We start from the raw sequence: 27,597 nt of genomic DNA, 5'->3' as shown, positions 1-27,597 counted from the left end.
TTTAGAGAAAGTACAACAATGTATGTCTTTTGTGTTATTGCGTATTAGTAGATAAATGTTTTAACTAATATATAAATTTTTTTTGCTTATACTATTCTCAATAAATATTATATATATATTATTCTTTTATTTTATCAATATGATTCTTTTACATAAAATAAATACATTCATACATCCACATGAAAACTGTGTGCTCTCGACTCATTCCCAACTAACTATGTATCCACCCAAATTTCAATTGCTACATTTTGTTACAATCATGTATATATTAATTTTAGATACAATTGTATAAACTTGGAAAACTACAGCAAAGAGAAAATATATAACTCTTTTCCTTTACCTTTTGATTTTTGCTCTGTCTTTCTCCTTTTTACCCTGCTTGTTCTTCACGGTATCAGAGCACATCTGCTCCTGGTGATGTGATTTTCAATTTCCATGGTAGATTAAATAAATTCTACTGCTGCTCGCACCGCAAATTCTGAAAACAGCATTAATTCTCAACCATGGCTTGGATTAACCTACTTACTTAGAGCAGGAGATCACCCTGGATTGGCGTTCACCACAGTATCTTTAAATGCCTCCAACTACCTATCATGGAGTTTCAATGTCGAAACATCACTCGTGACAAAAATAAAATTGAGATGCATAGATGACACTCTTTCTAGACCTGTCAAAGGAACGGCTCACTTTGATGTGTGGAGGGCTTGCGATGCAATGATCCGATCTTGACTCAGAACCTCAATTTCTCTAGAATTGTAGGAAGGATTCGTGTACGTCTCATATGGACGTGATATGTGGCTTCAGGTGAAAGAAAAGTTTGGAGAATCCAACGACGTTTTGTTCTACCAACTCAAAAGTGAAATTATTGCTATAAGACAAGGTAATGACTCCTTAACCATATACTACACAAAGTTACAGAAGTTTGTTGATGAACTCAGAGTAACTGATCCTGGAGCAAAGTGTAGTTGTGGTCTCTGTAGATGCAATATTAATCACCACTTGACTAAGATGCATGACAGGGACTATCTAATACAGTTCCACACTGGTCTTAATGAAATTTATCAACCTATCAAAAACCAAATATTGATGATGGATCTCTTTCTGTGAGCAAAGCTTTCTTTACGATTCTGCAAGTTGAAAAATAGAACAACATACCTGATCATGTTAATTTGAAAGCCTTCAATGCAATTCAACAAAGTACTTCTCAGGTTGTCACTAGCATTGGAAGAAAGCCGTTCGATAAGAAGAAATCTCATCTAGACAAGAGGAACATGATCTGCGATGTCTGCAAAAGGAAGAGACATTCAAAAGACACATGCTTCAAAGTTCATGGTGTTCCCGATTGGTTCAAGGAAATGCAAGAGAAAAAGAAGAATCCACTAACCTTGAGAGCCACCATATCTGAGAAAATTGGTATGGCTGGAGAGAGCGCATTTTCACCAAGAGATCTGCAAGTTTTGCTCCCTTAGTTAAAGAAGGTGATGGCCACAGTCCCTAAAAATCATACTGCATTCAGCAATTGATTATGCAGGTACCTCTGAACAATACAACTCTTGTATTGTAGATAACAGGTCTTGGCTTGTTGACAGTGGTGCATCGTGTCATATTTGTGTCAACCACTCCTTTTTTCAAACCCTCTAACCCATTGAAAGCCACACCAAAACCTGTCTACCTAATTGAGCCATAACACATCCTAAATTCATTGGTTCTGTAGCCATTACACCTACAATCACGCTACATAATGTTTACTTTCTGCCTAATTTAAAATTCAGCATCATTTCGGTGAGTTGCCTTACACAAGATTCAAAACTGACAGTGAAATTTTATTCAAATAAATGTATTTTTCAGGGCCAGAGTTTAGATGAAATTCTTGGCATAGCCGTGCAAAAGGATCACATCTACGTCTTCCCTGGATCACACAATTCTCTCTTTGTTCCTGAAATTCATAAAAACCAATTGTGGCACTTGAGACTTAGCCATCCAGGCACTAAGGTGATGTCTCATTTACCCTTCAATTCCTCACATAAATCTAGACCTTGTGATGTATGCCACAAAGCCAAACAACATAGATTACCTTTTAATAAAGATTCATTTCATGCCGAATTTCTTTCAACTTGTAAACCTTGATATTTGGGGACCTTACAAGGTTCCCATCTTAAGAAATTGTCATTTCTTACCATTTTTTATGATCACTTAAGAATTGTGTGGACCTTTCTTTTGCCTTCCAAAGCCAACTTGTACTGTACAATTGAAACCTTTATTACTGTGATACAAAACCAATTTAATAAAACCATCAAACCTATTAGATCTGATAATGGTTCTGAGTTCCTGAATGAAAAATTCAAGTTGCTCTTCCAAAATCTTGGCATTGATCACCAATTATGTTGTCCCTACACTCCCCAACAAAATGGGAAAGTGGAGAGAATACATAAACACCTCCTTCAAGTAACTATAGCACTTCTTTTTCAAGCTAGCCTTCCACAAGATTTATGTGGAGAAGCCCTGTTGCATGTGACTTTTCTCATAAATAGACTACCCACTCTCATTCTAAGGTGGAAATTCTCTTATGAACTGTTCTTCTCCAAACCACCACCATATCAGGACATTAAAACATTTCGTTGTTTATGTTATGCCACAAACACTTTTCCTAACAATTCCAAACTTGATCCCCGAGCCCAAAAATGCATTTTTCTTGGCCACTCTAACCAAAAGGCTCATAAAGTATATAACTTCGAAACATCCACCTTATTCACCTCTAGGGATGTCTACTTTTATGAGGAGGTCTTTCCTTAGGCAAGGCTATCTCAAGAACTTCAGAAAGACTCAACTTCCTCTTCAAATGCTCTAAGTACCTTTTCATCATTCTCTCCCTCTTATCCTTGTATCACTGCACCACATAATCATTTTCATCATCTTCCTAACACCCCACCATTAGATTCACCTCTAAATTCCCAACCCAAATCCTCCCCTACACCTCCAACAAGCTCTCTCCCTATACATTCACCAAGACCTACCAGAAACAGACAGTAACCTAAATATCTACATGATTATATCTTTAACTCTGTGTCTTCCCCCTCCACCCACCTTAATACCCTTGTGTAGGATAATGTACGTAACATACTTATGCAGGAACCTAATTCTTATTGGCAGGCCAGCAGGAGTGCAATTTGGCGGCATGCCATGCATGAAGAGTTAGATGTCTTTCTGAAAAATCAAACATGGAACTTAGGACCCCTGCCGCCTGATAAGAAACCCATTACATGTAAATGGGTTTACTGGATCAGGCGAAATGTTGATGGCTCATTTAATTAGTGCAAAGCTTGTTTGGTTGCCAAGGGTTTCTTGCAGCGTTTTGGCTTAGTTACATAGAAAGCTTTGCTCCAGTAGCAAAAATGGTCACTGTTCGGATCCTTCTATCCATTGTAGCTTCAAATCGATGGTTTGTATCTCAACTCGACATCAATAACGTCTTTTTACATGGAGAATTGGAAGAGAATGTCTTTATGGTTCCACCATCTGGTTTTGATCATCCACCTGGGTAGGTCTGTCGCTTATTCAAATATTTAATTCATGTACAAAATGATATATATTGATCAACCGTCCACTCAGACTCAAATATTTTTTATTTTGCCTGCCCAACAAACTCGAAAACCCCTACATTAGTTTCAAATGCATTTCTTAATATATCATATCATTAAAATATTTTAACTAAGTTATTGTATTAAAGTAAATGTTACGATCTACAAAATGATATCCATATCAATATATTTTTTTACAAGTAAATCACTACAAAATAATAAATGGAATTGGAAAAACACAAACCTCAACAACACCCAATATCCTCAGTATAACTGACAACGCGAGGGTTAATTGACAAATTTAGGCATACTTGCCTATAATATTACCACTTCGTACAACTACTCAAAATAATAAATATTATACTATTAAAAACATTTACGTAATAACATATAGTCATCCGTACAGATTCTGATATATATATATATATATGCACTTAAGGATATATATATAAAAAAAAAATCAAGCGGTTTTTGAACCAAAATCAACCAAATCAAAACCGACAATCATGACTTTGAAAATTTAGTTTTGCTTTGACATTTAAGCAAATCTAGTTATGTTAAAATAATTTAGTTTTTCTTTGATCTGTCCGTAATAATTGTGCTACTTTTTTTCCGCTAAACTTATATGTAACTCATTTATTTTAAACAACTATATGTACTCACAATTTTATTACTCATATTTTAACAAATAATAATTAATTTGTCACTATTTTTTTATAGGTACTTTAATAAATTTTCTATAATACATCCACTTTACTTTTTAGAAAATTACAAAATATATTCGTATAAAAATCAAAATTACAAAAGATATCCAATTATCATTTTTGTTATTTATTTATCTTATTGACAAAATATATTATGAACATTACCAAAAATCGCAATTTTCATATATTTGACATGCATGATTGACTCGTGGAGGCCAATAACTCAATTTTCTGCATCTAAGTTAACGTGGCATGATCTTTTAATGATAGTTTCAAATTTTGCAATTTTTATCCTATTCTTATTTATGGATTAAAATTAAATTTCATAACTTTTTTAAAGTATTACTCTCTCCATCTCATTCCAAAGAGACCCTTTGGAATTTTGTAATAGATTAAGAAATAATAGTATTCTATTGATTAGTGAAAATGGGGTAAATTGCAATAAATATCCCGCACCTATACCCGATTATCACTTTTGTCTTCAATCTATCACCCTGGCAAAATATATCTCTCACATTTACAAAACTCGCCATTTACGTCTTCCCGTCGCACATGACAGTCACGTGACATGCAATTTCATGCGCACCCGGGATCCAGTAACATGTGGCACATTGTAAGTGGCCTGTGTTCGAAATTTTAATAAATATTTAATTATTTAAATTAATAAAATAAAAATTGTTGATTGATCCCTGGATATTTGCAATTTAACCCTGAAGTACAAATCTTATATATTTAATTTCAATTTCATTTATCGTCTTCGTCTTCAACGTAATCAAATTTCTTTCAATTTTTTTTGGTGTTCCACCTCAATTCCTCAAAGCAGACCGACATCGTCGTCTTCCTCAATTTCCGTCGCGGGCATATCAAGGGAAAAACGCCGATGTCTCAAACCACCGCCGATTTCTCCGATGTTACTGAATCTGTCGAATGCCACTACAGGGTGAAGGCATAATTGAGGTGTTCTTGGACCAATGATAACCCAGGTCGTCGATTCCACTCTTATAGATATTATAAGGTAATTCAAAATCTGTGTTTGTAAAAATAAAATTAACCATATATAAACATTCGTAGATGATAAGCATATATCAAGGGATATGGTTACTTCCAGTGGGAAGACCCTCCAATTTGTCGACGGAGTAAGGTTGTTATTCCTGGGCTATTGAATAAATTAGATGCAAAAGAGAAGGAGATTGTGCTTCTCAGAAAGAAAAATAACAAAATCCTCTGTGTTGCATATTCAGTTAGTATTGTTGTTGGTGGAATGATATTCATCGTCTACCTATTGCGTAACAATGGTGCAAAAGGTTGTCCAGGCATTTTGATGATCGAGTAATATGCTTTGTGGATTGATTAATTTAAATTATAGTTAATGGATGGTAGAACGAAGAGAATGTATATGTATTGAATCTCGAGAGTCGTTAATATTCGGAACATATAGAATTCTATTTTATTTTGTTGTATGTTGTGAACATATCTATATGTGGAAATGTAAGTCTATTTTATTTTGTTGTATGTTGTGATCATATATTTATGTGGAAGTGTATTTGTACAATATTTTGTGTTATGTAATTAAACTTGTGCATTGCTACAATACAACATGTGTATTCCTACAAACATTTGCATCACTACAATACAACGTGTGCTTTCCTACACATATGTGCATTCATTCTATAAAAAATAAATCATAACGTATGCATAATGTGTGCATTACTACGTATAATCAAAAAGAGGTAGCACAATATCATTCCACAAACTGAAATTGTCCACCAATTCACAAAAGAAGGTGTGTTATCCTTAACATAATTCAAAACATGTAGCAAAATGCAATGCAACAAAAGGAGTTATTTCATCCAAAACATAGTTCAGAAACAAGCACTGCAATGTAGAATTGTTGTCATTACTACAACTTCTATAGAAAAGTTTGGACACAAGATGCTTCACATTTCTGTCTCTGTAGAAAGGACCGTACTTAACTCCTTCACGCTCACGAACCGCTGCCCTTGAACCATAGCTTGCGCAACTTGCGATCGAGTTGATGGCCGTCTTGTAAACATTGGTTGTTTACCACGTTTTGGGACCATATCCACACGTCGTGGTGGTGGTGGTTCTGGTGCTGAGACAGCTGGGAGGATGCATGTAATGCTCCGATTTTGGAATGTATAAAATAATATTATTATAGCAAATAAATATTTTTATAATATTTTCGGATCAAAAAATTAATATTCTGAAACAAATTTTATTCCTATTTTGTATATTGGTTATAATTATGGAGACTGTTAAACAGATAAATATCCATGAAGATAAATATAAAATATAATATATAATTTAATAATATAATATAATAAAGAAAGACAGAAAATAAAGATGTTTATAATAATAATAGTAAGGTTAATAATAATAATATAATATAATATATATATATATAAAAACAAAACAAACAAACCTTACCTTACCTGCGAAGGAAGGAAACAGAAGAAAATCAGGGAAAGAGAAGAAAAGAAGGAAGAAAAAAAAAAAGAAGAAAGAAAAGAATTTAGCTGTCCGATTTCGATTTTGACTTTGGTATTGTATTTCTTGTTGTACGTAGAATTTATTTATGAAATTTAATATGAATTTCGATATTGGAGATATTAAATTAGAAATTCTTCAAAAAATTCATAACTGGCTATTTGGCTATTTAATCGACGAATTGCTTTAGCTAATAGCCTATTCGTAGTTCTAGCATTATATTCTGAGAATTTCGTATCGATCCGAGTCGGATTGAAAACGGCATGTACTGCACCTGCCTGTTTATTAATATTTTTAAGTATTTTTATTTAATAATCGGGCGATATAAATATTATGAGGTATAAGAGTTTTATAGCTAGAATATCGTAGTCTACTAAATATAAAAGTTTGAAACTCAATGAGTTAATTATAGAAATTAGCTTTTGAATAAGCAGGTAGCTCATGTGAATATACATATAGCTCATCTGATTTGAGTAAATAATGGGGCAGGTGTACATTGGAAGAGATTTGAGTGAGATTGCAAAAGTCAGGGAGTGTCGATAAGAGGTAAGCAGTAAGGAATTAAATCTAATTTTAAGAAATTAGGTATGCATGTTGCATGCGATTCTGATTAATATGCTAATGTGATATTATGTGAATCATTTTGTCAGGGCATGTAAATATTTATATAGATATGTGTGTGCGTATGCATGTGGGAGACTTCACGGTTTATGATATTTGATATACGTATTTGATCGCGTGGGTGAATTTATGAAAAGGATGATAGGTGAGCTTTCTAACCAGCATTTTTCGGTAAATTCACTTATTTGGCATGTTGCACACATATTGCACGATTTATCGGATATGATTTATGGATCTATCGTCTAGTCGCCGTGTGTAGTAGTGCTAGGCGAGGGCATCATCTAGGGTTAGGATATTCGACCCTGATGTACCGTAACACTTTGGCGATAGTGGACGATAGTAGTCGGACAACTGGGTGACTTAGTCGCACGGTCATTCAGGGATTAGACCCATTGTAGTTGAGACGTATCTGGTCTAATCATTCGTGTTCGGTGTTGTTCCACTCATTAGATTTGCACCTGGTGAGGTCTATCAATAGTTTAGCATCATATGCCAAACTCCAAACGTGATCCTGTTAGGGCGCGCGAAGAGGAGTAGAGTTTCCGGGTTTCCCTTGGGTGATTCCAGGTTGCACGGATTCTACTACATTACACGGGATAGGGCTAGTCAGTGGGGGGTCCTATCTTCGCTATCACAGACTATGGGGCGTCTTGTGGTTAATTGCGACAACGTTCGGCTATCCATGTATTGATTGTGGGAGTCGTATGGTGGGTATATGGAGGTGACCGGATGACCGTTATATTATTATGGGTTTATCAGGTCCTTCCTTGAGCTGAGGATTTTCTGGCTATTTATTGATAATGGTCTAATGAGCTTATTATTACGGGGCCAAGGTTATTCCGGCCGGTCACTTAGACAGATGTAGTGAGCCTATTATTATAGAACCGAGGTTATTCCGGCTGCTCACTTTGGCAGATGTATATATATATGTGGATGTGCATTGTTGTCGAGTTTGATATCTTTGTTGCATCATTTCACTATTGGCATGACATGACACGTATTTTATGATTGGCGGAATTTAGACTTTATTTTAAAAAGGTATGAAATGACATATTTCACGTTAGTTCTTAAAATGGATTTAATTCTAAACTGCTTTTAAGAAAAATATTTGTTTCAGGTATGCATGGCACATCCGAGACAAGGGACGTCTCTAGATATAGAAAGACGGGCTGAGTGAGTGGACTTACATATATTGTATTATATGTAAATTTTTAACTGGAAAAACCTCTTGTTTAGGAGTGTGTTTTGTAAATATTCATAAATCATAGAAGAATAAATTCATCGCTTTGCTTGCAGGAAGGGCTGGTCTGCGTCGCTTCGCTGCACTTGCCTGAAATTGGCTTCGCTTGCAAACCCGCTCACATCTCCCGCTTGTTTTCGCCGCTTCGTTTGCACACAGAGACATTAATGCCGCTTCGCTTTGATTCTATTTCAAACTTCAGATGAACTGATCCGCTGAATGGCATTGGGTGAAGAAGAAAACAAAATTAATTAAAAAAAATATAATAATAATTTCTAAAAACATATATATATATGATGCGCAGTCCTCTTTTTTTAAAAAAATAATAATTAAATATATATATATAAAATAAAATAATAATAATAAATATAATTTTGCTCTAAATTGGGTGAAGAAGACGCCGCTGAGGAGCAGGAATGATTTCCATTCTATCGCTTGAGATTGTCCATCGCTTTGCTTGCCGACTGACTGGTAGCCAACGCGGCTGCTAACTCCCGCTTGGACAATTGCCGCTCATGGCCGCTGCTTAAAAAGGGCGCTTAGACAGGGCTTGATCGGTGCCATCGCTCGCCGAAGTTTTCGCTCGCTTGTGTCCGGCTGAAGTCGCTGGTTTGTATGTAGGCATCGCTCGTTGCTGGTTCTGCTTCGGACTCCATAAGTTCACTTGCAGTACTAGCCGCTTGGCTTGGGCAGACCGCCGGTTCGGGTGTAGGATTGGCCGACGCTCGGTTAGTCTGACCGGCCGGTTCGGGTGCAGTGGCACTTCATTTTGATCAAGGATCAGCGGGCAGTGGGTTCATTTCTTGTAAGCGATTGATCCATTGGTTCACAAGGATAGATGTCCGCTTCTTCAACTTCAAAATTCACTATGAACCGACGAGCGGATCATCTTTAATTTCCTTAATGAACAACAAAAATTATTATTAATATTATTATTTTTTATTTATGCAGTTATTATTATTACTAATATTATTTATTTATTTATTATTATATATATAGAAAAGAAATAACACAGGGCAGCGGCAAAGGCCTAGGCGCTGCTGCAGATTTTTTTTTTTCGAAAGATAAATGTCGTGCAGGTTTGATCCTCAAAGGATATCGCACTCTCAAAACCTACAAAGCATACCGCCGATGGATTAAATGTTCAAAATAAAATAAAATTCAATATTAAATTAAATTAGATTAACTCAATATTTTCCAATTAAAACAAAGATACTAGGCTTATTCCCCGGCAACGGCGCCAAAATTTGATCGAAGAATTTTGAAGAGTTTTTAAAATATCTTTTAAGATACAAAAAAAAGATATATGTATAAAATGGAAATAGTGTCGTGCGTGTTCGTATAGTAACTCCAAAATTCTTCGTCAAAAATAAAAAATCTCTTTAACCGGTGAGTGTCCGGGTCGAACTCAGGGAATATGCGAATATCCTATATTTAATTAGAAAAAGTGCAATGAGTTAGTGCAATCGAAGAAACTGAAAATATAAATTGCAAAAATTAAATCTAATTAAAAAACGATAAGATATACGTATCTCGAAAAGGATGAAGCGAGGCGTTTGTGTCTGACATTTGCGTTCCTTAATGGCTAGATTTCCATCGATGAAATGAGCGGGATGACGATGGCGTGATAGCGAAAAAATATATGTATAATTGCGGGGCGGCTCGGAGGAATTAACGTGATCGCATTTGCTCGCTTAAGCTGATTATCGACTCGGTTGGTACTCGACCTTATGGGATTTACAACGAGGCTTCAGCGACACCCGGCGAAGAACATTATAAGCAATAAACTCAACTGTCACTAGAGATTTCTGTGACCCAATAGACCACCGCCTATGCCCCATGAATTATTCTTCCAACCGTTCCGCTAGTGGCTCTACCTCTCTGATACCTTTCTTTAATCGGAATCGAATTCAGAACAGCAACTAAGCAGGTCGACAAGGCTCCCGCATACTTAGCTACGTTGAACTACCCGGAATATGCTTTTGGCACGAAACAGGGCTGAAATAGTCGATTCTTCTATCGCCCTTCCGCAACCTTGTCGAAATCCAACTTGAACAATTCAAATCAAACATGGAATTTTTGGGTGAAGGTGAGGTGGAGAAATATGATAGGAATTTTACTAGCTAAAATAATATGTAGGAATTAAAAGAAAAATTGGGAGAAAATCGGTTTGCTCGCGACACAAAACCGAAAATCCCGTATTATTAAACTAGATAAAAATATGGGAGAAAAGAAATTGAGAAAATGGAGTGTATAGAATTTGTATTATTGTGTATATATGGTGTGTATATGTATATGTATGGTGTATAAATATATGGTACAATTAGAGGTGATATTTATAGGGGGAAAAGCTTCTAGAAGCTTGGCAGTTACAACCGCCAATAAATAACTACTTCTAAAAATAACTACTAACTACCTCTAAAAATAACCATAAATAACTAACTCTAAAAATAGCAACTAATATAACTACTAATAACTACCTATTTTCTATAAGGTTCTAGAATAAAAAATTACACAAAAATAGTAAAAAATTGGCTAAAAAGCAGTGCAGGAATTTAATTAAGGGAGCTGTGTAGTAAATGCACCGTTGACTAGCGGCAATAAATGCAGCGAGAATTAATGCAGCCGCTGCTCAAATTCCGCACCAGCCGCCGCTTCCCTCACTTCCACGCATGGTCTTCCGCTCCGCTCACATTTCCGTGTCAGCCGCCGCTTGCCTTCCGTACTCATAAATACAGCCGCCGCTCGCCTTCCGCGCTCGCGCACTCCTATGCAGCCGTCACTTGCCTTCCGTGTTCGCTTGCCTTCCGAACTCGCGCACTCCTATGCAGCCGTCGCTTGTTTCCGTGCAGCGGTTGACTTTGACTTTCGCGTGTTGACTTTTCTGCGTTGACCGTTGACTTTTGTTGATTTTTGCACCGGTGACTTTTTTTTCGCTTCTGAACCCATTTTTTCGCTTTTTAATACCAGTTTTGGACTCTCATATCAGTTTTCAAGTATTATTTCACCTATATAAATAATAAACACCTTATAAATATTTATTTAAATAGATAATACTTATTAAATAAAATTAATTTAGCCAAAAGTAAATACTTAAATAGCACATGAATAATGCCTACAAATATAATTTAAAAAACACATCAATTAATTTAATTTATACACCAAAATAAGTATAAATTACACTTAAAAACTAATAAATTAATATTATACAAACAAGATGAAATAAATACAATTATCAGAGTAAATTAACATAAATAATACCAAAATTTGACATAAATGAATAATTAATTAAATAAATATAAGCTATAAAATATGACAAAATCAAGAGTTATCATATATATATTTGTGGATGTGCATTGTTGTCGAGTTTGATATCTTTGTTGCATCATTTCACTATTGGCATGACATGACACGTATTTTATGATTGGCGGGATTTAGACTTTATTTTAAAAAGGTATGAAATGACATATTTCACGTTAGTTCTTAAAATGGATTTAATTCTAGATTGCTTTTAAGAAAAATATTTGTTTCAGGTATGCATGGCACATCCGAGACAAGGGACGTCTCGGGATATAGAAAGACGGGCTGAGTGAGTGAACTTACATCTATTGTATTATATGTAAATTTTTAATCGGAAAAACCTCTTGTTTAGGAGTGTGTTTTGTAAATATTCATCAATCAGATTTTGGTATATAATAATGCGCTTTTATGGTTAATTTTAGCCTTAACACTGTATTGTGGGGCCCGAAGTAGGAGGTGACGACCTCATGATGCAGTGTGGCGATAGCATTTCCAGTATGAGCCAACTGGGGGTGTTACAATGCGGGTTGCTCCCGTGTCGTGCAATTGCTCCCACATAGATGGTCCCTACAAGATCATTGGATAATTAGCAATGTTAGAGTGTACAAATTCATTAATAAATGTATATACCTGCTAGCTTTGAGTCCCTGTTGCAGCCTCAAAGGCTTTTTCCTTTTGTGGCCTGGCTCGACGTTTTGGGTGGGTCGTAATCATGGATTCTTGTGTGGGAATTACCTCAGGTTGACTAAATGGAACAGTGGTGCTTGATTTGGCGGCATTAATTGCTAGAGCTTTTTGAATTCGTGTCTACGAATAATGCAATATAGATTCCAACTTACTTCGTAACAGAAATGATATATATTATGTATTGTGTTAGGTTGTACTTACAGACATCCGTCGTGGCCTATGTTCTATGGATGTTGTCGTAGAGTCTTGTCCAGCCACCTATATATACAAAGAAGAGTCAATGCATGATTGTATATCACAAATATTATACAATAACTACACACTGCTATAGTTCATACCAGTGTTGATGATTCCTCAATTCAACGGTTTTCAACTGTCTTTGGACATTTTCTAACATTGTGTCCAGAGTTTCCACATCCTCTACAACGAACAGTCATTTGATTTTTCTTTAACATTAAAGTTTCAGCCTTCTTTCTTGTTTTTCTCATAGGTTCATCCCGTTCCCTTCGCCTCGATAAGGTAGGTCTCCCAACCAATCTCATTTGTGTTAGGGGTTTAGGTGGATTAAAACCCGTTACCTCCCAAAACATCTCACTGGTGAAAGCCATTATGGCAGGAGCATATACCTTAATGTATGTCTCCACGGAGTAGTACTCATTGACGTAGTCTTGAATTTCTTCTCGTTGGTTAGAGATGGCATGTTTGCAAGGAATTCCACTTAGCTGCCATTTTCTGCATGTGCAAGTTCTTTCCCGAAGATTAATAGCATGTTGCCTCCCATCGAAGCAACAAATCTCATAATACGTATTATCGGACTTGATAGGAATGCAGTCAGATACCCTCCGAACATTTCTCTCCAGCAGCTTCAATGCATTTGGAAAGAACCGCAAGTTTTTCCATTTACACGCAGTCATATCTCTATACGCTTGCAGCCTTTTCATGAGATATTGTTTTATTGACTCCAACATCGAAAAAATCGGTTGCTCTCGTGCATCTAGGATCGCACTATTAAAGCTTTCACACACATTGTTTAACAACATATTACACTTTGGATAAACTTTGAAGTGACTCCAACTCCACTGCGCTACAGGCTTATCATCGAACCATTTGTGTGCCTCACTGTCAAGATCTTTCAACTCATCCATTCAACGACGAAATTCCCCCGGCATAGAAGCCAAAGAAGCACACCAAACTGCATTTTTCAGTGCAATTCCTCTAAATCCGGCATTAACAAAGTTGTTATGCATGTGTCATAACACAAAATCTATGATCACATTATGGGAATACAACATCGAAGGCCTGTATCAGCCCTTTTTTGCTTATCAGACATGAATGTAACATGTTTGTCACCCCCGATCCTTAAATCTTTCTTCAACAAAGTCAAGAACCATCTCCATGTTTCACCATTCTCTCTACTAACCACTGAAAAGGCAATTGAGAACAAGTTATTATTCAAATCAATTCCAACGGCGGTAAGTAAGACACCAGCGTAAATACCCTTCAAGTGGCATCCATCCACACCAATTATAGGTGCAACCAACACTAAATCCTTCTTTTAAAGGTACATAGCACACATAAATACGGCCAAAAACATATTCTCCATCATCAGTCTCAACACCTAACACAACTGTGGTCCCTAGATTACTCTTTCTTAACTCATGTGCGTAATCCAAAAGACGACTCTATTGGTAAATAGGATCTCCACTTATCCGTTCTAAAGCACGTCTCTTTGACCTATAGGCCTGATCTTTTGACACACTCATGTTTAGCTCTCTCATTATCTCCTTCCTAAAACCTCGTACCTCACGTTTCGGATCACATTTAAATTTATGAGCAAACTTTTCACTCAACCAAGAAGTCTTAAAATTCGCAACATTAAAAGAAGGAAGACATGACTGCGAATGCTTAGGATGCAATAGACTTACTTGGAAAGCAGTGTCATCCTTCACGTTCACTGCGTTGATTTTCCACTCACAATTTGGTTCTTTGCACCTCGCATATAACCAGCGCTTGTCAATCTTTGTAAATGCCACACTTCTTTTTTTTGCAATTGCATGAGATTGTATTGCTCTCTTAACCTCATCCCTCATTGCAAATATCATCCTTATATCAAACCTCGGTGCGTACACATCGAGTGGATTGAACTTTGGAAAAGTCGTGCTCACGCCCCGCCTGCGCACTGTCCTCTCATCCTCTGAGTCAAGTAACTCTTTCTACTCCCCATCTCTTCCAACTACCAGATTCTCCTCCGGTGTATCCTCTTCATCATTCTCGGCCCCTGATCCTTCATTCCCAACGTCAAATTTACAAGTGTTTTGTTGCCCACTCCCTCCTACACTAACACCACAATCCGCTACCTCTTCAACAACTACTTCATTAGCCATATCTTGGCCTATATCGTAATCATCTAAACTTGTAAATTCATCTCCTTCACCCTCATCATCACAATCCATATCTACATACTCCTCAAATAAGTCATCATCACTACCGTGACTTCCACTGCCCACTGTAAAGTCACTATCCTCCCCATCATCATCTAAACCGGGTTATTAATCTCCTTCACCCTCAATAGTCATCCCTCCCGAATTGCCAAGCTCGCCCTCTCCCAACAATGTCTCCTCAACTCCAGGAACAGATTCATCCCCAACATCATAACAGTCCATATCCACAAACTTCTCAAATATATCATCATCACTACCGTGACTTCCACTACCCATTGTAAAGTCACTGTCCTCACCATCTTCATCATCATCCAGACCAATCCCATTACCTACAAGATCTACATAAATATCTAATTTTCTACTAATTAAAGATTCATAAGGTGCATCTTGGAACTCCTCATCACTCTCTAATAGCTTTAAATTGTTACCAATTATAGTGTAATACTTACTATACTCCGAAATGTTAATCCCAGTATTTGTCCCAAACAACTCCGTCAAGTCCTTAGTAAGTGTTCCCGCTAGCACGAAATCAAAATTCTTGGTGGATCCCCCAACGTAATTTTCTATTGGAGTGTGGTACAAGACTCTATCGAAATGTAAGCACACTGTTAAATGTGTGCTTTCAGGTTCTGCATAACACAAAAATCAGCATGAAAATTTCATATGACAATGGAGAGGAGGACCAAATTTGTATCAAATTGACAGAATCAAGGAACGTGGGACCAAAATAGAACAATAAAATATTTCTAATGTAGGACCATGGTTTGAATCGAAACATTTGGAGTTTTCCGACAACGGTACCCCACAAGAAGAATATATATAAAATTAAAGCGAAAAATACTTAATATATAAAGGATGTACCCCAAAGTCGATTCTTTTTCCCTCGATCTTGCCTTTGCCCTTATCCTCGGCGTTGCTCATATCATCAAGAACAAAAAAAAAAGTACAGGAATGAAGCTATGTTTGTTCCTCCTACAACAAAAGTCTCGAATTCAGACCTTTTTTGGAAGATTGGCGAGTGAGATAAACTCCCCAGATGAATGCAATCGATTTTGAATGAACTTCCTCTACCTGAATGTGATCGATTTTCTGAAGTCCACCATCAGTGAGTTGGGGGTTTTGTGGTGAGTTTGCGATTTGATCCTGTGTGAAATTGCAATTTAATCCCTGGGTTAAATTGCAATTTCACACGGGGATCAAATTGCAAATTTAATTTATATATATATACTTTAATATCTTAATATAATCACCCAATCAAACAATGCCGCGTAGATTTCGTACACGAGAGCGCGTGGTTCAACTGCCACGTGACAATGACGCCCGACGAGAGGACGTAAATGACGAGTTTTGTAAAGGTGCGGGATATATTTTGCCAGGGTGATAGATTGAGGACAAAAGTGATAATCGGGTATAGGTACGGGATATTTATTGCAATTCACCCGTGAAAATGTGTAAGTGACTTTAACATTTTTGTCATTTGACTTTATGTATAAAGTAATTATTTGTATAATGGTATGTTTGAAATTTGGGTAAAAATTAATGGGCTGTTTGGTTCAAGGATTTGGCAGGATTCCGTGAGATTTGGATTTTAAAATCCTACCAAATCCATGTTTGGTTACAAAATAAATAATTGAATTTAAAACACTGGGATTTTTAAAAACTGTATAAAATCCCGCAAATGAGGAATTTTTTAATAAAGGTACCCCCTATTACTTTTAAATCTCATTCCTATTGTATTTTGATTTTTACCTTTATACCCTTCCCCAAAAAAACCCTATTTTTTTCTTTTCTTTCTCGCGACGGCGTGATCAGCTTCTTCTGCATCTTCTTCTTCTTGCTTCTTCTGCATCTTCTTCTGCTCCCTTCTACTTGTAATCTTTTCTCCCACTACGATTTCACTTCACCGGATTTCAATTACACTATACTTTTTTCCTTCCTTTCGCATTTGAGGAATTACTCCTGGGAACCGTTCTTCTTGTTTCTTGTCATATTTGCGTTTTCTTCTTCTTCTTTTCGCTCGCTGCTTGTTTCCATCTTTCCTTCCACCGCCATTTTATTTCACCGGATTTCGAGTACAGGTATAAATTACTTTTTTTCTCTTTTCTTTTTTTCATGCAGTATTTATTTTTTAATTTTAATTTTTTTTTTCAATAAACCGCTAAGTATACTTCTTCTATATTTGTTCTTCTCCAGTATTTTCTTCTTCGACTAATCGACGCTGCAATATGTACGAATGATTATTTTTTTTATTCCAGATTTTTTCTATTCCAGTTTTTTTTTTAAATTCCAAATTTGTATGATCCCATGTATTGTATTTTTATTTTATTTTATTGTTTGTCTATGTTAAAAAATATTCTTTTCTTATGACTATTATTTCAATTTATAGGCAATACTCTTTTGTAATTTTATTGGTATATTTTTGTGGTATCTCATTTTATGTATTTTTATTTTTATTGCAAGATATGCCTAGATTATGTTTAAGCACACGCAAACATAAAGAAAGAAGAATGGAAAATTACATGGAATCTTGTTATGCAGTTTCCATGGTTGTAATGATCTTCATTTTATCGAGTTGGATATTAATAGTCCGAAGGAAAAAATATAAACTTAGAATTTCAAACCTTTCTCCGAAGATTGATCAGTACCCGATATTGCATAGACTTGTTTATGAGAGTGATACGCTAGCCATATCAGAAATTAGAATGAACCGGAGTTGTTTTTCAAAGTTGTGTGGGATACTGGAAACATTATGAAGGTTGCGAGGAAGTAGGACTGTTAGTACTGGAGAACAAGTTGCTATCTTTCTTCATATTATTGCACATAATGTAAAGAATCGAATAATAATTAGTCGTTTCTATCGTTCTGGTGAAACCATTAGTAGATATTTTACTCGTGTTTGTAATGCGGTATTACGATTACATTAACATTTGCTTAAAAAACTGGAACCGGTTCCTGAAAACTCAACCGATTCAAGATGGAAATGGTTTAAGGTAGATATGTACTTCTTTATACATTTTTTTTAACCGTAATTTGATTTTTGTAAAAATAATTAATAACACTTTTTTGTATTAGAATTGTCTTGGGGCGTTAGATGGGACATATATAAAGTGCTTAGTACCTCTTGAAGACAAACCTAGATATAGAACACGAAAGAATGACATCGCAACAAATGTGTTAGGGGGTTTCTCAAGATATGCAGTTTATTTATGTAGTATCTGGATGGGAAGGATCAGCAGCCGATAGTATAGTACTTCGGGATGCTCTTATTAGACCTTACGGGTTGAAAGTTCCAAGACCAAGTTTGTATTAAATATAATTTTTATAATATAGGTTTAGTCAGTGTAATAATAATTAATTATTATTATTATTATTAGGTTATTACTTGGTTGATGCTGGCTATACAAATGGGGAGGGTTTTCTAGCTCCTTATAGGGGTCAAAGATATCATTTGAATGATTGGCGTGATGGATACCAACCTACAACAACAAAGGAGCTTTTTAATTTGAAGCATTCATCTGCGAGAAATGTTATAGAACGGTGTTTTGGGATTTTGAAAGAAAGGTGGAAGATTTTAAGTGATAGATCATTTTATCCAATTCAATTAAAAAATAGGATCATTATGGCATGTTGTCTTCTCCATAATTTTATAAGACAAGAAATGATCATTGATCCATTGGAAGCTACGTTCACATTGGATGAAGGAACATGAGATGATGGGGATGCAGAGGAGGATAATATAATTTCTATTGATGCTTCAAACGAGTGGACCGCATTTAGAGATAATTTAGCTGAGTCTATGTTTCAAACTTGAAGAGCTTCCCATTAATTTTGGATTATTACCTTCCTATATTGTTTATTTTTTAATTATTTGAGGTCATATTTATGGACTTATATTATCTTAGAGATATTTGTTGCAATAATACTACTTCAAGTACTACTTTAGTGAGATTGCAGTCTATACATGTTTCTTAATATTACAAGTTTTGCTATTCAAGTAAGTGTTTATTGTTATCTTATTTTGGATAATATTGCATGCTATTATCTTTATGTATTTCTTTGAATTACTTAATAATTGTTACAGTTTGCTATATATGTTGCTAGTAGGATTATTTTAAATATACTCATGTATATTGTAGGTATGACGAGTGAAGGACGACACTATAGTAGGATTATTTTAAATATACTCATGTATATTGTAGGTATGACGAGTGAAGGACGACACTATCGAACCTGGAAAAATATTGAGGAAACAAAACTTGTGGAGGCTTTGGTAACATGGTCAATGGTGGTCAATATAAAGCTGATAATGGCTTTAAGACGGGATATCTAGCACATTTGGAACAAGTACTAAAGCAAGAACTACCAAATTCAGTTTTGTTGGGTAAACCTCATATTGAATCAAAACTAAAAGTGATGAAAAGAGATTGGCAAATTGTACATGACATACTCAATGGATCGAATACTAGTGGATTTGGCTACGATCCAGTTACCCATTGTCTGGTTGTTGAACCTGAAGTTTGGGATGCATATCTTATGGTAAAAAAGTTAAATAATTATTGTTAACTACGGAAATTTACTATATAACCATGTGTTATGAAACAGGTGAATAAATGAGCTAAAAAATGGCAAAACAAAGTGATTCCTTATTATGAAGAGTTGTGCACTGTATTTGGAAAAGACAGGGCTCAAGGAAATGATGTTCGAGATTTTGTTGAGATGGAAAATGAGGCTGACAAGGAAGAAGAAACACATGAGTCTGATGGAGATTCCTTTGAAGTTGTAAAACCAAGTCAAAGTAAGAAAAGAAAAAGCCGAGTTGATCCTATGATCGAAGTATTTCAAGATGCAGTTATGCTTCTTGGTGGTGGAATTGAAAAAATATCTAATACACTTAGTAAGGGAGTTGAACGAGAGGAGGACTTTGATAATAAGCATTCTATGATCACATCAGAAATCTCAAAGATGCAAGATTTGACTACAATTGAAAAATTCAAAGTATGTGAAAAAATACGAGCTGATATTAAGAAGGTCAAATTATTTTGGGATTTAGATGAGGCTGACAAAGAGGCTTATGTCAAGTATATTTTGGAGCAATAAATCTTAGGTATCATTTGAATATGAATCTTTTTTGGGTTATTGTTTTGATTGAATTGCCATAAGACTATTGTGTTGGTTAACTAGTTTATGAATTATTATGAACTATGTGTTAATACTTGTTCAGTTGATTTGGGAATTGTAGCTACCATTTGTGAATGTTAATTATTTGATTTGATTTGTTTATTTGAATGTTATTTGATGCTAATTATGCATAATGATTTATTTTTGTTAATATTAATTATTTGATTTGATTTGTTTTAATGTTATTTGATGTTCTTAATGCTAATTATGCAGGATGATTTATTTTTGTGAATTATGTTGGATGATTTGTTTTTGTGAATATTAAGTATTTGATTTGATTGGTTTTTTTTGTTATTGTATAATTAAATTGCATATGCTATTTAGAAGAATGATATATGGGTTTTTATTAAGTGATAATTGGATTTAAATCCCTTTGCACTAAAATAACTTGTGATTCAGTCCCTATTATAAATTTATCACACTGCAACCCTTACTTTTACATTTCAATTGCAAATTACTCCCCATTCTTTATTTTTTCCATTATTATCCTTGATTGTGTGAAAAGTCTTTTATATCCTCATCTCTTTCATTTACATATTTGTCATTTCTTCTGTGATTTGCTTCGCGCGAAATCTACTTCAACCCCAAAATCACTGGTTTTCTCATAGCCACAATATCACTTCAATCATAAAATGTATTGAAAGGAATCCCGGTGGTTATCATAGCAATCTAATCTAGCCTAGGAAAAATATTTAAATGAACCCACCAATCCTGAAGACAACGCATTGTCGATCTGTTAAATGTCGAAGAGACGACAACAAGCTGTCGGAGACGAACAATCCAGCGTTGATGGAGCCTAAAATTGTCCGCCTGAAGATGCGCAGAGTACCGCGGTAAACCGTTGGGTTGGACAATCTTAGTCATCGGTTGTCTTCGATATCATCAATTAAAATATATGCAATCGTAAAGGAAGTATTTTTCTATTTATTTATTATTTTTGTTTCTTGGTTTCCTATTTCTCAAATTTATATTGTGTTTGTCTTTTGTTCTATTTGTTTTATTTCAGTTTCAATGCAATTATATTTAGTTTAGGTTTTTGGATACACTTCCGCTACTTATGTATTTTTGTATTCTCATTCTTTTTTTTTTTTTAATTTTTTGACAAGGAATGATTTGTATTATGTATTTAACACGGAGTTTTGGTTTTTTCTTGTAAAGAAGAGGGGGGAAAATTGATAGTTTAACTGTTAGTTTCTTGAAATTTTCTTTTTAAAAAATATAAGTTCTAATGGAATACATTAACATGTAGCTACAAACCTTATTTGATGAAATTCCTTACTAGATTGTGTCATTGATTTGCGGCTTGTTCGATTTGTTTGATGTATATAGAATTTGATGCTTTTATCTATGCCAATATAAGTTAGTCTTAAGTTAATTCGATTATGAGTTGGATAGATTTATACATATGGCTATTAATATTTGGCAAGAATAGTAAACAACCAGTACATGCGACTTGTTGCCCTGTTAATTTTTTTATAACTGTCTAAGCTTAGAGTGGTCATCTTCATAATTTTTACATCGATTGAATTGGTTTAAAGTTCCCAAATTGATGATGTTAGAAGAAAATTAGGTAAACTTTTGGTGAATTTGCATGAGAGATTTCAGTCATAGATAATTCTTCACTGGCATTAATTTGTTTCGAAAACTATTGAATTAAAATTTTGTTTCAACTGTGATTGTAATTGTTCATATTGATTTTCTTTATAAATTGTAACTATATAGCACTCTCACCTTTGTTGCAAGTAAGGACTTTCTGAACAATATTCGTGTGAAGTTGGATCTTATTTTCCCGGCATGCTTGGCAATATCTGATGGTATTGCATTAGGTCGACTTGAGGGTTGTTGAAATTCATCTGCCAAAATCAGTGGATGCCTTTCCAGGAATTGTTTTCAACAATTCCAATGTTATTATGGTCTACTGTGCTTCTCTATGAAATATGTTTGTATGTGTTGGAGTTCACGTTTGTTTTTTGTGGTCATTTAACTATTATTTGTAAGTATATTGATATATTAAGGTGGTTACTATCGAGCAAATAGAGGTTTATGAACTATTTATAAAGGAATGTACAATTATGACATACATATATAAAATTTAAATGGAAGTATATGAACAATGAACAAGAGTATATAGAATCATACAAGTTTTGACATATATAAATTTCATTGTTTTTTACATTATTATCGTAATTTTCAACCAATACACGATATATAGTTTTTGAGCTACGTAGATGACCTTATATGCCAATAGATTGGATCTCAAATTGAAGAATGAATAACCCATGCCAATAGATTATCCACCCAAAGATGTGATGACAAAGGAAAGACAATCACTTGTTACATTTAAATTGTGTAGGTGCATCTATACATAAATAAATTAGCCGAGTCATGCCTCATGCAAGTATGCTTATGACCGAATATTGTTGTGTGTGCTATGATGTGAATTACTATGTAATATGTCCAAATATTTTTAATTTGTGGTAGCAATCATGTAATCTAACAATCAACATAACTCAACTTAGTCATTTATGAATTGTTTAACCATCTACAAATGGAGGTTGAAACTATGATTATACATATATCATACAATTTAACTAACTTGTTTAGCCATATATACTAAATATGTGTTTTTTTACCTTTTCAAACAATTCAGGGTGTCGCGAAAATACTATCATGATGAATTCATCACTGGTTACCTATAGTAAACGAATACTTCAAACTGAAAATGGTCAGTTTCCCAAGCACAGGTTATCAGGGTATATATACTCATTACTTAAGCATATGACACCAATATTATAAGTACGTAAGATTTGCGCCAAGGTATGTCGATATTTTATGCAGGTATGTAAGTATGTGCTCTATATATAAACACCAACATTCAAGGTATGAATGGTGGTTGTTTAGATATTATCCGTGTAGTAGCAGATATCCATAAATGTGGTTGATTTCATTCGATACTTTGACGGAGGGGCCACGTCACAAACTAAAATTTAATAGTAGATTACAACTTGTTGTTTCAAGTAAATACTACATTTGTCTTGCGTTACTTCGTCAATGTGAATTTAGATTGCATCAACTATTTATTAATTACATAGCAACATGAATGTAGCTTAATAATGAAAAATATTTTAAACAAGTTCTTTATAACATTTATTGTGTATATATGATAATATTCCCCATTTTTATTTTTGTAAATGTGTGGTGTTTGTCATTTCATACTTTCCTGGAAGTTGCAAGAATACTATCATGTTGAATTAATCATCAATTACCGTTTACAAGTGAGTATATGATACTCAATATGATCGATTTTTTGAGTAGAGGTTACTAAGGTATAAGTACGTATTTTCGGAGTATTTGATATCATAATATAGGTACACAACAAATAAACAACGACATGTTGATAGTGTATGTAGTTACATAACTATGCGTACTGGGTATAAACACTGACAATAGAGGTATATATAATTGTTTCTAAGGTATTATGTGTCAAGTACTATGTATCTTTGAGTGTAATTGATTTCTCACAGAGGCAGTCAATTCTCTGAAAATGGAGGGTATAAAGGAACTCGATGAGGGCACACCCTTTTTTTTTCCTCTATTATACTTTGTTGAAAAGTTCAAGCATTACTTATATATTCAATAAATCATGTCACACTTTCCATGAGATTGCCGTCGAAATTGTAAGACTATTAATACTTATCTTTTAAGTCCATTGTATCATCTAACTTAGCTTTAGGTATGGATAAAGTTAAACAATCAGAAAATATTAATTTACCACCTCAAAGCAGTGTGTGTCATTAAAATTTGGATTGTGGAACAATCATAAACGAACGCACGCTTCATGAGTACATTGACAATATGTATGAGCATATATATTTTATTTGGGGGTATTTTCATGCGTATTATGCCGGTATATATGTTTTTATTGAAAGTACATCATGAGCATTCAGTTATATTTAATCGAATTTATAAAAACTCCAAGAACAATTCTAACTATTCACATGAGCATTAGGAAATAAAATAGGAGAACCAACGTAACCTACAGAAAAATATGAACGACAATACTCAGTTTATTTCCTCCAATTCAATCCCAACAACCGAGACAGTTCCAAAAACTGGGATCATCAATTCCGCTTAAAAACGTTACATACAAATACAAATTACGAAATGAAGTCTACGCTTTAGATGGTGGACCTTTTAAAATTCAATCAGCAATTTTACCGTGATAAGTTTTCACATCATTGTAGTCGTTACCTAAGCCCCTTTAAAGATGAACCATCAGTTTTGCATGAGCGTAACACTAGACAAACATTTAGACCAAAGGATCGTAATATAGCGTATTACTTTGATGGCGTCATCTTATGGATTCAAGATCATCTCTCACCATGAGCCAGAGATGAGCTGCGTTCAGGTATATGTAAGGTCATCTACGTAGCTCAACAAAAATATAAGAATAACATAAAGAAACACACCTTTTATGATTATATTGACAAACACGTATGAGCGTATACATTTTAATTAGGGGTATTTTCATGAATATTATGACGGTATATATACTCTTATTGGGAGTATATCGTGAGCAACCCATTATACTTTCGGCGAATTTATAAAAACTCCATGCATAACTCTAACTATTTGCAGAATTATTAAGAAATAACATCGGAGAACTACCATAACCTATAGACAGAAATAAACAACATGTACTCTATTTACTTCCTCCAATTTAATCCCAAAAACCTAGACAATTCCGAATAAAGTTACTAAGATCATCAATTCCACATATAAAATTTAAATATTGCAGTATTATTTACTCTAAAATATGCCAAAGTATAAAATCCAACTTTAATAATATAGGCATACATTACCAAAATGGAAATGAACACACAACTATGAACAAACATACATATTGCAAAAAAATTCTACTATTCGATTCGATATGCGATTTGTTTTGAATCTTAAAATGATATATGTATTCGATTCTAAATAATTTTTAAATTACTCCAAATATTCAATTTGATTTCAATATTAAATATTTAATTTAAGATGTGATTCATTTTTGTCTTATCCGATTCGATTCAAAGTTATTCGATTTAGATTTTTAAATTAAAAATATAACAATAATATTAAGACAACTTGATAATAAAATACAAAATTTTATATTGACACATAAAAGATTTTCGTACTTTAACATAAATATAAATATCATGATATAATTTTAATGATATTATTTATTTATTTATATAAAATTTAAAAATTATTATACTTAATAAATTTAGTTTTTAATACATATATGTATGCTACATTTTATACTATGTATGTATTTTTTTATTATTGAATTGAATATTTACGAATATGGAATCGAATAATAAAATTTTTATCTGTATTCCATTCATATTTGAATCAAATAAAATAAATCTATTCAAATTCGAATCATAAATTTGAATCAAATATCAAATCGAATCAAATATCAAATCGAATAAAATTATTTGATTTATTTACAATCTTAGCACGAAAAAGAGGTATAATTTTCCGTCTTACTCCACAATAAAATGTGATTGTAATTGTAATTTTTGTTTTTTATCTTTATTTTAATTATTTTAAAATACACAAACAAAAGTATACATAAGGTAAACAGAAGTATACCGGTGGAACAACTTAGGTAGAGCGAAATGTAGCATATGTAGAGTGGAGTATATTATAAGTATATAAAATAATTTTGAGAGTATTTGAATATATTTTAAAGGTACATCAAATATATACTAGGCTGACAAATGGAAAAATAAAAAATAGATACTGAAATTAAACCAATATTAAAAAGGAGGGAGTGCAGGTCAATTTTTTAGTAATAGAGACTGAATTTAAATCCAACACCACTGACAGGGACTGAAAATCAACTCTCCCTTTTATTAAAACAAATAAAAACTTTTTGGGACAATTATGTCATTTTAAATATAAAAAATTCAAATCCTTCACTTAATTTGCAAAACAAACTGAATTTGGGTAATATAAATTCCGAATAATCTTACTCACCAAACGCAGGATAGGATTCCAAATCCTAAATACAATAAATCCTATCACATATAAATCCTACTATAAAATCTCAATCTCATGAAAAAATTCCGTGAAGCAAACAACCCCTAAGAGTATTTCAGCATTAGTATATGGTTTCTTTTACTAAAATAGAAAAAAGATATATTTTGAAAAGAGAATGACAAAAATAGTAAAAATATTACTTTCACTTACAACGGGGAGAGTACTTAATAACTCTAATGTGTGTATGAAAATTTATAATTTTAATATTTAAATTAATGTTTTTTAAAAAAAAAATTCTAAAGTAACTTCGTAATATTTAAAATTTTAAATTATACTAAAAATTAATAAGAGTTTTATAAATTGTTTAATATTTTTATTAAATTTTATTTTAAAAAATCATTAAAAAAAGTAAAATACTGATAAGTGAGCATAAAAATATGAAAATACAAAAATTAAACACGTTTCGATATAAAAATAATAAATATAAATTTATTTTTTGTAGAATGATAAAAATAAAAAAATAAAAGAAAAATATTAAGTATTGTTCGGAACTTTATTATTTTGCGTGGTATTTATCTTTAAATAATGAATATTTTATGAAAAATACTCTTTATGATAGGCTAATAAGTGGATATTTAGTTGGAGTTCAAAAAATAATAGTATTTTAATTGCAATAATACTTAAAAGTAGTGTAAAATAATTTTGCCCTTGTAAAAATAATAATTGATCCTAGGGAGCTTGTTTTGGCAGGTACTTTTGTAATGATAAAATAAAGATATTTGTGAAGAAAAAATGAAATATTTAATGAAATGATTATAATTGGACAATTCAAAATAGAAATATGTATACATTTGGCAAAGTATAAAATTGCATAAGAAAAACTAAAATAAGAAAAAATAAACAGAGGCTAGACTACCATTACTAAAATATATATATATATATATTATTTGAGAAAATTGTAAAAAATATTTCACATTTATATACTCAATTACAATATATCTCACATGTTAAAAGTTGTTATTTATATCCTTTGTCCTTTGTCCGCACGCATAACATTCATACCACGCGAGATTACACGCGATCACACACGGCCAAATGATAGAAATAGTGACTTTCGTAAACACGTGGGATGTATTTTGTAAATAGCAATCAACACACAAGCATACAACACCTGGTACTTATCCAACCTGCCAGGAGCATTTGAGCACAAATTAATCAATCCAACTCCAAGATCTCCATCAAAATCCAACCTGCAGCAAACACTTGTTGGCATACCAGTTCAGCATTACCAAACATTCAGACACCCTCAT

At 33.6% G+C, this 27,597-nt stretch overlaps 1 protein-coding gene across 1 annotated transcript; it reads right to left on the bottom strand.

The window, feature by feature from the left end:
* Positions 1–12,997: 12,997 nt before the first annotated feature.
* LOC127255174 (uncharacterized) lies at positions 12,998–13,783 on the bottom strand. The gene has a single exon (XM_051280566.1). It carries the CDS (start codon positions 13,781–13,783, stop codon positions 12,998–13,000), a length of 786 nt encoding a protein of 261 aa, XP_051136523.1.
* Between the last annotated feature and the right edge of the window lie 13,814 nt (positions 13,784–27,597).

The sequence above is a fragment of the Andrographis paniculata genome, unplaced genomic scaffold (genome assembly GCF_009805555.1).
Source record: "Andrographis paniculata isolate CXL003 unplaced genomic scaffold, ASM980555v1 Contig53END, whole genome shotgun sequence".
In the NCBI taxonomy this organism is placed as follows: domain Eukaryota; kingdom Viridiplantae; phylum Streptophyta; class Magnoliopsida; order Lamiales; family Acanthaceae; genus Andrographis; species Andrographis paniculata.
This window is presented reverse-complemented; position numbering and strand designations above follow the sequence as displayed.